The 15,658-nt window shown below is 44.6% G+C and overlaps 1 protein-coding gene across 1 annotated transcript in view; it reads right to left on the bottom strand.

Moving 5' to 3' along the window:
- LOC146809136 (IgGFc-binding protein-like) overlaps positions 1–15,658 on the bottom strand; it is a 453,503-nt gene that overhangs the window by 169,971 nt on the left and 267,874 nt on the right. The window contains exon 23 of the mRNA XM_085615950.1: positions 5,891–6,461. Within this exon, the coding sequence (XP_085472076.1) occupies positions 5,891–6,461 (571 nt within the window). The remainder of the gene's footprint in view (positions 1–5,890; positions 6,462–15,658) is intronic.

Below are 15,658 nucleotides of genomic sequence, written 5' to 3'. Positions count from 1 at the left end.
GCATCCAAGGAAAGAGGGTGTGGTGTTACTTCCAGAGCTGCAGACTTTGCAACTGGGGAACCAGGTTGGAGTTTCTGCTTCAGCTCAACATTCTGTGATTCTGGTCAAATCACTTAATCTCCCCATGTCTACAACCAAAATGAATTTGATCTTGTGTGATGTAACCGATGCTCATGTAAAGCACTCCAATACCTGACAAGTCTGCACTATATAAAACTGCAAATACACAACAAATAAGTGCTTTGCACACTTCTGTCATTGGGCTACATTTGGGCTACATCTGGGTGATATTTGGGCTACATTTGGGCTACATTTGGTCTCTTTTGTCTCTGGTGGCCATTTTAGGAGATTTATTTGTTATGAAGTTTCCTAATTTCCTCATTTACTGCAGTCTCCTCAGTAGGAAATGCTTTCAGTTTTTTACTTTGATTCCATCAAGAAGGTATTCAGATATGTCACACATTTGACATAAATTCTGAATGTTAGCACTCTAGTTGCTCATTAGATCACTGTGGTAAAGCTACTGCTCACCACGGAAGTCTGCTGCTAGTATTAGAAGTGCATGTTTCAGTCTGCATATCAGAATTTTTTAATGAAATAGAAGAGGATTTGAGAAGTCACTCAAAATGTGCCCTAATTTTTCTTTCTTCAGCACTAATCATAATTTCTATGGCAAAATTAACCCCCTCATGTGTTCCTTTTTAAATTAAATGTTTTAAGTGTTACCAGTTTATTCCAATCAAGATGGCTTCAGGTGTGCCATACTTTTGTCATAAGTAAGACAGCAAGAGCTCTAGTTGTTCTTAAGAACACTCTGGGACATTCTGTCATTGGGCTATACTTGGGCTACATCTGGGTGATATTTGGGCTACATTTGGGCTCTTTTGTCTCTGGTGGCCATCTTGGGAGATTTATTTGTTATGAAGTTTCCTAATTTCCTCATTTACTACAGTCTCCTCAGTAGGAAATACTTTCAGTTTTTTACTTTGATTCCATCAAGAAGACATTCTGATGTGTCACACATTTTCCATAAATTCTGAATGTTAGCACTCTAGTTGCTCATTAGATCACTGTAGTAAAGCTACTGCTCACCAGGCAAGTCTGCTGCTGGTATTCAAAGTGCATGTTTCAGTCTGCATGTCAGAATTTTTTTATGAAATAAAAGAGGATTTCAGAAGTCAAAATGTGCCCTAGTTTTTCTTTCTGCAGCACTAATCACAATTTATAAGGCAAAATGAACCCCCTCATTTTGTTCATTTGTAAATTAAATGTTTTAAGTGTTACCACTTTATTCCAATCAAGATGGCTTCAGGTGTGCCATACTTTTGTCATAAGTAAGACTGTTAGCGCTCTAGTTGTTCTTTAGAGCACTCAGGGAAGCTGCAGTAGAACACAAAGGAATCAACTGACAGTCTCTGCCCTTGTTGGATGTACATGTTTTACTGAGAATGTCAGACTTCATTCTTACATGACTGAGAAAGATAATGTGAATTTACAGAAAATATGCTCTCAGTTTATAGATCACCGCTTATAGATCACCTTTCAAATCTCTATGGGGAAAGCATGAGAAAATAGTTTTCTCTCAAACATGGTTCATGATATCACAGCAGAAGGCTTTTGCACATGTTAAAATCACCTTAGAACACACCACAATTCCTAAAATGAGTATGGTACCACCAACAAATGATTTATAATGTAACTAAAGTCTTAAAACCTTCTATTAACTGCAATGCTTTTTAATGAGGTGCTATCATGTATATTGGTACCAAGATGGCTGCCAGCACTTCTTGGATGAAGTACTGACAGCCAATCAGATCTCACGATGAGATGTGTCGTTAGGCTACGCCCAGATATATATGTGATTTTACTTTTGATTTTCTCAGGAACTACTGAACAGATTGACACCATATATGCAAAAGGCACATCCCTGAGCTGAGGACTACCTCTCTGCCAAATTTCAAGTAATTCTGTTCAGCCATTCGGGCTGTACCTTGGACTAAAGGTCCATATGGAAAATTGCATGGGAAAAATGCGTTTTGGGACCCCCCTTTTTTCTCAGCCCCCGCTTGACGAATCCCCCCGAGACTTTCAGGGTAGGAGCGGAGCGGAGCGCCCCACCTATTTCGAAAATTTCGCAAGGATTCGTCAACCGGCGCCAAAGGTATTCCAAATAGAACTCTTCAGGGCTGACTATCGCGCTAAAATGTGTTTCGGAAACGAGACGGACTCCCGCTGGATTCTGCTTCTTTCAGGCTACCACAAACACGGACACACCCGCCTGTTTGTCTCGATTGATTTGATATTACAGTATCGTGTACTACAGAACCTTTGTTATATGAATACCCGCCCCGACCGGGTTGGAATTATCACCGGTCCATCGATCACGCATTTTAGCGCGATAGTCAGCCCTGAAGAGTCACGGGTTACTACCCAGGTGATGAAACACGTGTCGGCTGGTGCATTCTTTTGACAAACTCTAAGTTTGCATAAACATCATCTACCACACGAAACTACCGGTGTCGACGTCTGTAATTTCTCGTTAATCAAGCACTATTTAGTGCACTTGACTTCATGAATAACGTTATACTTGTACGTGTGCCCTGGACTTGTTTCTAATTAGATATGTGGGTCCTCCACTCACATAATATGCAGGGGTTTTTCGGGTCTTTCCCTGACCTGGTTGCACCGTAAAGTACTTGTTCTTTTTCTTTTACACTCTACCGCTAACCAGCCTGAGTGCCACTATCCTGCCTAGCCAAAATCCTTCGCAGAATTTGTATAGCTCCTAAGGTAACCATTGGAGGTGGAAGTATGGTGTTCAGAATATGCCGTAGGCAGTAAAACTGCTACCATAACTCTGGCTGAAGAGGTAATCCAGCTATGGCAACAGTATTTGTCATGCTGGCGAGTGAAAGCTGGTGAACATTGGGTTGCACCACACACATGGACACCTCTTGGTCGCCACAGCATCTACACTCATGCCAGGGATCAGCTGATGGCTCCAGTCTTGAGCCAGCTGACAAGAGGGACTTAGATCCTGCACAAGTACCAAAGACATTTCAATAATTGCATCCCTGGGACTATGACCACCAAGGATTCTTCCTGTCTTGCTAGCTACAAACAGACTTTATCTGACCAGGAGAAGTGATAAGAATTAGTTCCTTGGACACCCCCCCCCCCCCACCTATCCCAGTGTTAGGATGAACAATAAGGATTCTGCACAGCAATAACTAAAGCTGAAACTTACACCTGCTCCACGTACTAGAAGCTGTGCTGGGATAAGGCAGTGATGTGCTTTAAAATTTGAGGGAGTGCAACACAATGTATTCTGTTGCTATCCCTGTGCCATTCTCTGAAACGTACTCTGTTATCTACTTACATATCAATTTAATTTTGTGGGGTATTTTGTTGGGTTGCCAGATCATGTCAACTGAGTCAGATCCTCTGCATAATACGTGATATTATTTTATGCAGGTAAAGTCTGCAAATTTCTTCACATTTCTTGGGCATCATGGACCAAATTGGTTTAGATCATATTGTAGTAAATCATTAGGCATGCCTCACATGTATTAATGAATATATGTGGTCCTGTGGTTCTGTAAATAAGGTGTCATACGGAAATTTATGGAAAACCAAAATAAGAGATCCCCATTCGTGCAAACCCAAATAATGGAAACCTGTTTTCTATTAAAAAAAATGTTTTAATACAAATACAATTTAGGAGAAAATAGTGGAAAACTACAATAAGTTAAAAAATTATATCAATTGGCTAAAAATAGTTACAAGAAAAAAAAATGGCTCCCACAGCAAATTGAGATAAAAAATATAGGGCATCATTTATGAAAAGTGTTGCATCGCTGTGGGAAAACAGCGATGCGAAACTTTTCTTAGCGCTATCCTTGTGACACAATGGATTGGCCCTATTTACTGTACAGTGCTCCGTGTCACGAGGATTTACAGGTACATCAGTATGCCTGACGTATCTGTAGGCGCAAAATTGCCGCACTGCTGGAGTGTGTCTGAAAACAGATGCAACTCCAGCAATGCATCTTTTCACATGGGCCAAGCCCATCGGAAAAGCCCTGCGTCACTCCTTATGCCTACTTCAGGCAGGCGGAAGGATTTGACATAGTGACGCCCTAGAAGTGGCGCAGTGAAATCTGATAGATTTTGCTGCATCACTTCTACGGGGCTTTGCTGCGACGGCCACCCTGCATATATTATAACTGACACAGGTATAATGTAGTGCAGGGGTTTACAAAGTGACGCATATACCTAGATGCGTCAATTTGTAAATATGGCACAGTGTGGCACATTCTTTCGCCGCTGCAGCATCACAAAAAATGGCATAAGGCCCTGATAAATAAGGCCCATAGATTTTTTTAAAAGGAGAAAAAAAACTAGGGGTGAATGCTGGAGGAAGACAGGGCAGAAAAAAAGATATAAAGAGAAAGAGGGTTTAGAAGGTGGAAATCACAAAAACTGGAGAAAAAAGTGGCGTTAGAGGAATGGGGGAAGCAAACTAATTTCAAAAGTTGATGAAGGATGGAGGGAGGATTGTGTTCTTCCAAAAACAATATAATGGGAGATAGAGCGAGTGACAAGTAATGTGGAAATAAACTGTGGAAAAGTGTAACGGACGTTTGCGGTGCTATACATGAAAATCTCGCAGAAAAAACAACAGATAAACGCCGTTTTGAAGATCAATGCCGTTATACGTTACCAGAAGCCTGCAAAAGTCACTCTGGATAAAATACACAGTATGATTTGGTTTCTACCAAATGGCAAATGCAATGCATCTTGAAATGTTTGATTCAAAAGTTTAGAAATTGTAATCTTTGGACAGTATTGATATACAACGAAATTAAGCACCAATTTCTACCTTCAAGTTTAGTAAATATAAACCCATGATGATTAAATGTTAGAGCATGGTTATAATTTATATGTCTTAATAAATTATTAGACTGAAAAGCAAAAATAAATGCTTTAGAGACACACACTGCTAATAGGTTGGGGCTGAGTTAGAACCTAGGGCCAGATGTACGACCCTTCGTGCAGTCCCGAAGAGAAAATCGGGGCGTTTGCTACTGCTAAAAAAGGTTGTTGTGTGTACAAAACCTGTTTTGTGTGTCGGTAACCTATTATAGACTTGCAAAATGGGTTTGCGAGTCGCTATTAGGAAGGGGCTTGCCAGGGGCGTCCCTTCCTGATAGCAAGTCGCACCGGTATGTACAACTGTTTTGTGACCGTAAATGTGGCCACGAAACAATCACAGTTACCACCTACTTCAAGTAAGTGGTAAGCCACTTGCAGATGGAAAGGGGTTCCCAGGGAACCCCTTCACTTTTGTGTTGGGCTGCGAAAATATTTTTTTAGACCAGGCAGTGGTCCCACATAACACTGCCTACTCTTAAATGCATCCTGTTTTCTTTTAAGGAAGATGGGCTTCATTTAAAAACAAACTGCTTTATTTAAAAAGCAGTCTCCTACATGGTAGTCTGCTGCCCCCAGCAGGTCACCATCCCTGTGAGTGCTAACCATTCCCAATGGGTCACAAATTGTGACCTGCCTCATGAATATCGATGAGGCAGGCAATTTGCGACCCCATTGGGAATCGCTAAATGTGTTTGAGACACATTAGTACATTCAGTTTTGAGAGCCGCATAAAATCGCAATTTGCAACCCGCAAAACAGAATAGTCGCACATCTGGCCCCTAATGTATTGGACAATAGTCCATAGGGACATTATTATTGCTAAGCTGTGTTTCACTGTGTAACACTTTTTAATGTCATATTTTTTAAGATTATTGCAAAAATACTGTAATATGTACTGGATTTCCCTATACATGTCTTTACGCTGCAGACATGGGAAACAGACAAATATACTTACGACAGAATGTTCCCGTTCTCCAGGACTCCACCTGGCCACCTGCTGCTTGACAGGCGGCGACATAACTTGTCAAGGTCTGGCAGAAGGTTGCTTGCCGCCCTGTAAAAACACAAGAGTCGTAGACACAGTCTTCAAAGTAACCCTCAGGGTCCACTTTACTGTGGCAGTTCCGGAATGGGCCATCTTTCTTAAGAAGGACTCCACAGGCGGTCCCGCTTGACCTTTGGCTGTCCTTCATGTCTTGCAGGTTTGGACAGGTTGGTGGTGGAGCACCCACTTTGCAACCAGGCATGTCTCTAGTTTTCCAGCTGTCTCCAAAGGCAGTAGGGTTTGGTGCTTGTGCTCCATTTTTGAGGGCCAGGTCATTGGTCTTGTCCCCATCGAAGTCTCCACAGAGGCCAGCGACAAACCCTGCGTATGTTCTTGGAAGCTTCAGGGCGATTCGGCTCTCATCGTCGAAAGTCAATGTTATTTCAAAGTCGGTTCTCACAACCACCTTGGAGCCCGCCTTAAACATGCTCACTTTGTCATCGTCGGTGTGGTAAGGTAAGTTAATTCGCTGTGAATTCAGCTGTGAATGACAAATAATAGAGAATATAATAATTTATCAGAACCCTCCAAACACAGTCCCTGCCCTCCACCACAGAATTATCAGAGCTAAAAACACAGGCTCTGGGTAGTTTAAGGAAACTGATTTTCTAAAATAAATAGATTGAAATTCAAATTTGTTTAACACATCTTACTATGCATTCAAATGCCCGTGGGTTTCAAAAAGCTGATAGTGGAGTATCAGCATAAAATCACGATAAAATAAATGTATTCATAATCAAATGAGACACATATTATAACATTCAACCCACTTGCACTGGCATTTGTTCACACCATGTTACATATATAAGATACCAGAAAGGGGAAGCAACAATTTATTCAATTGTTGTTGCAGTCTTCGTTGATATTGATATAAGAAATCTAATTATTTCATGTATTCTAGTGATTGCGATTTAAATATCAACTCAGAGGGAAAAAAAATACCATTTCCAGAATTACTTAGTTACAGTTGATGTCACTCAGGTTTAGGACAAAATTACTTTGGCTATTCATCTTCTTCATGACTAGCAAACTAAAGATTAATATAATGACTTTGGTACTCTGTATATACTGAGGATAGCCATATTCCCCCTCAACGTTATAGGCTAATTTAGCATTGAATGATATATTATAATAAAATATTACATTTATTTCTTAGACCTGGGGCGTGGCCAGGCGGCTAAAATGGTGGACATGAATTAGTGTTGTTACCACTGCAGCCTAGGTGTGAGAGGCTGCCCTTGGGGGCATGGAACGCATGTGTTTGAACATCCCATAAGTTCCTGGTATGTTGACCTGCTCGGGCCTACCATGTCCCAGGCACTGCAACTGTATTTGATGCCTGAACTCACTGTCACCATGTCTTTACTACGTGCCAAGCCATCCACAGCTAACTCTTGACACCAGCTGTACGTGCCAGTCCTTCTTGCAGGGGGTGTCTGCCAGACGAGCAGCTGGAGACCCCTCCCTGTGCTGCGGTGAACCTCCACCAACATCATCATTGTCCACATCAGACTCTGACACCTCCATTGCGCTACAGTGCCAACTACACTCCAGCACTGCATCAATGGAGTGCTTTTGATCTCCAAAGAAGATGCTGACTATTACTCGCATCACCCAGGACCCTACTACCTCGGTGAGCTGCACCCTACCCCATGTGGCCAACATGGATCCACTCCAGTCATCCCCTGCTACTCACTCCCTGACAAACTGGATCAGGACCTCGTGGTGGTTCAAGAGACATGAACAGCAATGGAAGCTAAAATCGATGTGCTATCCATTGACATAATCCTACTCTGAGAAGACCACCCAAAAACTAATTGACAGAGTGGTCATTATAGAGCAGGTCCTGCAGGACATTTACCAACATGAATGCTCACTTCCTGGAGCTCACGGATCAAGTCTGGATTCTGAAAGACCGCGCCGAGGATGCCGAAGGCCGATTGCTCCACAGTAACCTTCAGATCATCATCATGCCAGAGATTGTGATGGGTCTAATCCCACAGTTTATATTGAACTCTGGCCTCGAACTGGTGTTGCCTGTGAGGGCCTATCCCCCTTGTTTGTGGTACAGTGAGCACCAACCCCTGGAGTCGATTGAGGTTAAACTCCTGAATTACTGCGTCAGGATCATTTCCTGCTACAAGCTATTGATCAACACCCCTTAGTGGTGGGGACATCCAATGTCTCAGTCTTTCTAGCTTTCACCCTCATGGTGCAGCATTGGGTATCCTTCCTGTGAGTCAAGAAAAGAATGCAGTGCTTATCCTTGAAATACGTGCTCTTTTTCCACTCCCACCTGAAAATCTTCATCGATGGCCAGACACATTTCTTCGCTGACGCAAAAGACACCACGGCCTGGATAGGTGAAACTTACAGCATAGATGGCCCCTCCTCTAGTCAAAATACCTGATCCAAAAGGTGGAGATGAGAAGGCCTGTGTCGAAGATCCCAACCCTGACCAAGCCGCCATGTGGGCAGGCCCAAATGTAGGCAGACCAGCTTGCAGAAACATAATCTGGATACATCATTTGGAGGACGACTCTTGAGACACATTATCCACTCTGAGCTCAAAAAATGCCCCCAGGTTCACTCCACAGACTGTATATAACCTGGTTCGAGGGAGAGGCCCCCACTCCTTACTCTGCTTGATTTCTACCCCATCCCCGTGTGCTCACTTAAACACACCATACATCCTAACTCAACAAACTCATTCATCATCCCGGATACCCTGGCCCACCCCTCCTGCTCAACTCACGCAAGACTTACTGTTTCAGAAATTTGCACAGCCTTACTAATATATCTTTTCATATGTATAGATCTGTGTACATTTGGGGGCAAATATGACGTTTATCCAATACACCCACTTAAATAATATGGACTTTCTGACACTTCGTTACAAATAGTGAGTGTAAATCCATAGCACAAAATACTCCTCCTATGTGCTGGGAGCCATTGCCTGTGTCAACGTAGGAACCGCTTTCTGATTAGAGAACACCAAAATGTATCCAGAAGGTAGACATGTGCTGGCCTAAAGGAGCCTGGACAATCTGCCCATAGTACTGGGATTGATTTACTCTCCTAGGACAGACCAAGCATGACATTAGGCCTCACTCACCACCATCCTCACTCCATGCTTGGATCCCCCCTGGGTCCTGGGTGGTGACTTCAATGCTGTCCTGCATGTCACTTTAGACTTATAATATCTTCCCTTTCAGGGAACCCCTGCAGTCCACAACTCAGCGACACTTGCCAATTGGCTTTATCCTTGGGACCTCGTTTAGGTCTGGTGGACGCAACACCCTGGGGTGAAAGAGCACTCCTTGTTTATCCCTGCCCAAGTCCTCCATGTTCGACTTGATTGCCTTGTTTGCCTAGCATCTTTCGAAACAAAGTACCTTACTGCGGGTTACCTCAGTACTCTTAGATCACAACCTTTTAATGACTCACCTTGCCTGGGAAAGGGTGCCTATCCTGGTACCCACCTAGCAGATACAACTAATGTGGCAAGGACACAGTGCAGCACTTTGAAGCAAATAGTGGCTCAGCCTCGACCAGAGCAATCCAATTGGAAGCTAACAAGGTGGTTGTATGTGGTGTTACACTGCACACCACGATAGGCGCATGCACATCGATGGAGTTACACTTGAAACAGACTGACGCGTTGATGTGAGATCTTGAAAATATAATGGCCACTGTCCCTGACCTCTATAAATAGCTTGAACGCAAAAGAGGTGAGTATGCAAAACTTTTGGAATAGCTGTGATTTCTGGACGCAGCTACCTTTGCAGAAAGAACCCATGTAGAGTCTGACAGACAAGTCTGATGGTTAACTCACCTTATCCTTTCCCATGACCTAACATCCTCTATACACTCTGTCAGTTCAAAAGTATTCACACAACACAACATAAACATGACACTTGTCTGACACTACAATGACTTTTACATGGCGGGCCATTTGCTGAGCCCACCAACTTTACATCAGCTCCTAGATGGGTTAACAATTCCACAAATCCTCAAATGCCATCTTATCTGTCAAATCCCCAATCACTGTACAAGAAATAGGTTTGGTGAGTCGCTTATTGGCACGCGATAAGTCCCATGGCCTAGAAGCCCTCCAATAGTTGCATGCCACTTATGAGTCCCTTTTGCATCACGCCGAGAACTCTGCTTGCTGAGACACAACAATTGGGTTGCCTCCCTCCCACCCGTTTGAATTGGTCATTACCTCCATACCTAAACCCAACCACGACCCCACAAACTTTGCCTCCTATCATCCACCGTCGATCCTTAATACGGATTGTGAAATCCTCAATAAAATACTGGCAGACGTTCTACTCCCACACCTTATGTGACGTATTCATCCTGACAAAAATGGTTTTGTCCTCCATTGTAGAACAATATAATGCACGGAGCTTATATTACATCATGTACGGGGCTTCTCAAACATGGCCGGTGTTGACCTGTATCTCTATTATTCTGCCATTAGCATTGGCTTAGTTAGGATTATTTGTTGGCAGTATCAAAGCAATCCCTATCCCCACCACATATTCAACCTCTGGAGGTTGGCAGCTGGTAACGAGCACTAGAGATTCTGAACACCTCCATCACCTCGGCCTCCTTCCTTGAGGACTGGAAACAAGATGAAGTGAGGCCCCTCCTGAAGATACCATCCACCGACCCAGCAGAACTGAAGATCTGTTGGACCATCTCGCTGCTCGTCTTTTCAGCTGAGGTTCTCAAGAAGGCACTCAACCAGTAACTCACCAAACAACTGGAACACAACAACTTCCTGGACCCCTCTCATTCCTGATTTTGAGCCAACCACACAACCGAGACAGCCCTGATCGCAGACACAAACAGCAGCTGGGCCCTCCTGAACCCCAGCAAAATGGCAGCCCTCATCCTCCTGGACCTCTCAGCTGCCTTTGACACTATCTCCCATCACATCTTGATCAACAGACTTCACCACATCAGAATCCAAGGAGATGCCCTCAGATGGATTGTCTCAAACCTTACAGGAAGAACCCAGAGAATCTGTCTCCCATTGTTCACTTCAGAATCTAAGAAAATCATCTATATTGTCCACCAGAGATTGTCCCTCAGCCCTACCCTTTTCAACACCTTCCTAACCACCCTGAACAATATTGTCAGATCGCATGGACTCAACATCATCACCTATGCCAACCAGCTCATCCTCTCACTGTCAGAAGACCCCTCCACCACCAGAGCCAACATCCACAGATGTAGGATGAACGTCACTAACTTGATGAAGGACAGCTGTCTCAAGCTCAACACAGACAAGACAGAAGATCTCATCTTTGGGAACAACATCTCGCCATGGAAAGATGAATGGTGGCCCGTGGAACTTGGCCAACTACCCGCCCGACAGACAGACTATGCCGGCAACCTCAGCATCATTTTGGACAGCAAGCTGTCTGTGCAAAAACAGGTAAACACAGTCCCATCAACCTGCTTCCACACCCTACACATGCGCTGCAAGATCTTCAGGTGGCTCCCAGTCAATACCAGAAGGACTGTGATGGAGGCCTTCATCAACAGCCGGCTGGACTACAAGAACATACTCTACATAGGAATCACTGCATGCCTCCTGAAGAGACTCCGAACAATACAAAGTGTCAAGAGACATCCTCGACCTGCTCAGAAGTACCCACATCACAACAAACATCAAGAAGCTACACTGGCTCCTGATCCAGAAGAGATGCCAGTTCAAGGCGCTGATCCACGCATACAGAGCCCTGCACAATGAAGTACCAGCATACATCAACAAATGCTTAACCTTCCACCGACTGACCATTCACCTACGATCTGCCTCTCTCTTCCTTGCAGACACCCCTCGGATCCGCCAAACCAACAGCGAAAGATGCTCCTTCTCGCACCTAGCGGTCAAAGTACGGAACAACCTTCCCCACACATCAAAATCACCTCATCACTCCAGCAATTCAGGAAAGGACTCAAGAACTGGCTATTCGAATGAGCCAATAACCAAGCAGCAGCTAGCAACTCCAGTGCCTTGAGAACATCACTGGTGATTTGCAGCACTCTAAAAATAACTGATTGATTGATTGATTGATTGATTGATTGATTAATTGAAATGATACAGAATTGGCCCACAAATACTGCAGTGGACCCAATTATTATACTCCTCCCTCTCTGCCAGGGTCAAGACAGACTAACGCTTTTCCGAATCACATAGCATCACCAGAAAAGGGGGCCAACTCTATCTCCTTTTGTTTGTTCCAGCAGTAAAACCCTCAGTGATCAAACTACGAATGACTGGGGAAGACGGGGTAATGCTACTGGGGGATAGCATACACACCACCCCCCCCTATACGCTGATGATATGTTTTTGTTTCTGTGTTCCTTCAAGACAGACCTCGAGCACCTTGTGGCTATACTAAATGCCTTCCACACCCGCTCTATTCTCAGGGTCAACCAGACAAAACATTATTTTTCCCACTGTGCAAGGGCGTTCCTTCCCGTGAATTCCCTTTTGACCATGACCACCTCCAGTGGACCCCACACTCCTTTGAATATCTTGAGATAAAAAAATGTCGTACTCCAGAGGACCAGATGGAAGGCAACCTTGGTGCTATGATATGCATCCTTCGGGCCCAAGTAGCCTTTTAGAACACGCTTCCACTCACAATAATGGGGCACATAGGCTGCTACAAAATGGCAGGTCCTACTGCATTTGTTATATCATTTTGGGAACCTACTGGTGAGAGATGTAGTTCTGGGCAGTACATGGAGAAGAGAGAGAGAGAGACTCTCCATGCACACTTCAAAGCGTGCTCTTTGATTCAGGGAGAAATAATGATAAAGGGTCCTGGACATATCTCAGGAAGGAGATGGGGCTGATAAGGGAATCATAAAGAGTGGGGCTGGGGCCCTGAAATTAACCTTTTGATGCACATATCATTGTAACTCACACATCCAGGTGGGAACTCTAGTCACTTCCACTAATTGTGTTGTGGACGATCAGCTTTGGAGTCGTGCCTGCAGTTGTAGACACCTTTCATGAAGGAAGATGGAAAGGAGAAGTGCCCACTTCAACAGAAGCAGAACCCCAACATAAAACCTCAAGGATTCAGACCTTTAATTACATTTAGTGTCTGGAAAAGGAGTATTAGAAGGAGAGGTTGAGGCTGTGCAAGACTTCTGCCTGTGACCACGATTGAGGGCCAAGGCCTGCTAGACTTCCTGCTGGCTGAAGAGACATTACCCAGGGAAACCAAGATCGCCTGCCTTGGAGCCTGGAGCACCATCGCCTGCCTGTTTGCCAAGACCCGTGTGCCTTGTGAGGAGGAGGCGAGTGTTGGAGGGAGTGAGGTCCAGAGGGGAGCTCTGTGGAGCCCCTGAGCGAGGTGTGAGAAGAGCAGTTGTGCACCGATCAGGTCTTTGCCCATCTGCAGGAACAGTTCAACTGCTCCTGTATGCCAGAAGAGGGCAACTGTGATCTCAGCCGTGTAAAGTAGGACATCGGGACGCACCAGGCCCGCACCGCTGCGCCCCAGTGACCCGACATGCCAGAAGGGGCCACTGCTAAACTTAATTGGGCCAAAGCATGAGACTTTTGTCTGCCATGTTTAGGGCAATTGGCCCCAAAAGTCTGCAACTGATAGTGAGCAATGCGGTAACCCAGTATGCCTGAAGGGGAGGTCCGTATCGCTGTGGTCAACTGTTTACATAGTGGCCCGGAGGAGAGGATTATTGCTGCCACTTTTCATCAAAAATGTTATACAGCAAATTGTAGTCCATAAGCAGCGTGCTCAGCTGCTGGTGCGGCGTTAGGGGTAAAGACCACACACCCGTAGACATGTAGTTGCACAATGAAGATTACGCCGCACTCCCAGAACTGTGATTGATCAGTTCTTTATTGCAACAGCAGCTTCCTAATGTTACCACAACGCGTTTCAAACTTCCAGTTTGATTATCCAAGGAAAGAGTGACTCCTACCAGCAGCCACAGCACCACTCTGCACCTATCAGTGCCTTGTTAAGAGAGAAGTAAAAAGCACAAAGGGTGAAAAACCTATTTGCAATCTTATAGCTCTTGCCTGACGATATAGATGAATGCAGCAAAGCACAAAACCCCCCCTGACATCAGGCAAGAGGAAGAGTTCAGGCAAGAATACCCAGAAGAAAAAAAAGAAAAATAGAAAAATAAAAAAAAAGAATACCCAGAAGAAGATCCAGTAGAAGATCCAACTTCGAGATGAAAAATCAGGGACAAAATAGTACTAAGGAGTTGGATAATAACATGAAATATAAGAAAATAAAAGTGTTTTCGATGTATCCTTTCCATGGAAATGCCATCTTTAATTGGGATGTCAGGACTACCACCCTGAAAAAGGCGGATTATAAGGTTTATCTATGTCCTTTTTCTAAAAATCATGGTACCGTTTTGGCAGAGTCCCGGCTGCCACCCTTCATCAGGTTTGTAGGACTCCCCTTCAGGTGATCGTGAGTGCAGAAATGCCACTCTGGCCTACATGGTAGGGACACTTAAAGATGCTCCGAGTGCTCGTCCAGCAGTCTGCTGCCTGACTGCATGAGGCATGCATGTCTTCTCTGAATGCTTGCAATCTCTGGTGTGTTCTCAGCAGAGATTGGGCTTTGCATTGGAAGTGTCACTGACTATGGAATTTCACACTTAGCTTTGCAATTAGACAGCAGCAGCATGATAATCAGAGAGAAACACTCATCTGGGCTGATCCAAAATGTGTCGGACACTGTCTCAAAGCAATGGGCGAAGAGGCTTGACCCAACGAGTTCAATAACTGAAAGGGGCTGACCCAAAGCTGTCTATGCAGTTTTTTTAAACAAAGGTTCTTGGCTACCACCAGATCTAAAGCCTAGGAGAAACTGTAGTTGAATCAGACCTTTGTTCTTTGCATCTTCCTCTCATCTATTGTTTGTTTGTTTACCTGCTTCTGTGGTAGCTTTCTACTCACCGAACGTCCTATCATCGGCCCAAGAGTTGCAGGGGATAGTGATGTGAGTGTTGGACGCCGCCTGCCGGCGAATATTTATTAATTCCTGGGGCCTGCTGGTTAGAAAGTCGGCCCAAGGGAGAGAGTGCGTGCAGCAACGGTCGTCAGTGAAGTGACTGACCGTCAATTGCAGCTACCGGCAGGACTCTGAGGCCAGCCGGCTCCCGGGCAGCCAGCAGGACCCGTGCCGAGGGGGATTGCCGCGCTCACGCTTTCGGTTTTAAAATCTACTTCTTGGGTCGCTGCAAATGTTGGCATGTATGGGTCCCACCGCACTCACAAAAACACCGGGATCCCTGGGCCTGTGACAGTGTTTAACAGACACACACACTCACCTGCCGCAGGTGTGAATTTCATTCACTGTAAATAAACATCGACACATAGGCAGCAGGCAAATAACCTCCCATCCTGCTGCACGCTAACGCTAGTAGGGAGGCCACCCACATCGACCAAACCCTCTCCCAGAGGAACAGAAGGGGGTGAAGGTCAGGAAAACAGGTTCTCTCTGTTCTCTAACTGAATTGTTTGTTTTTGTTTTAAGGAAACAAACTAGCGTTCTATTTTGGACCGAATATTTTGAGTTACAGACAGAAAAATAAAGTAGCGATCATGTGAGGTGAAAGTTCTGTTTTACATGCGTTTTTTCCTCTTGGTGTCTATGTAGA

The sequence above is a fragment of the Triturus cristatus genome, chromosome 7 (assembly GCF_964204655.1).
Source record: "Triturus cristatus chromosome 7, aTriCri1.1, whole genome shotgun sequence".
Classification (NCBI taxonomy): domain Eukaryota; kingdom Metazoa; phylum Chordata; class Amphibia; order Caudata; family Salamandridae; genus Triturus; species Triturus cristatus.
This window is presented reverse-complemented; position numbering and strand designations above follow the sequence as displayed.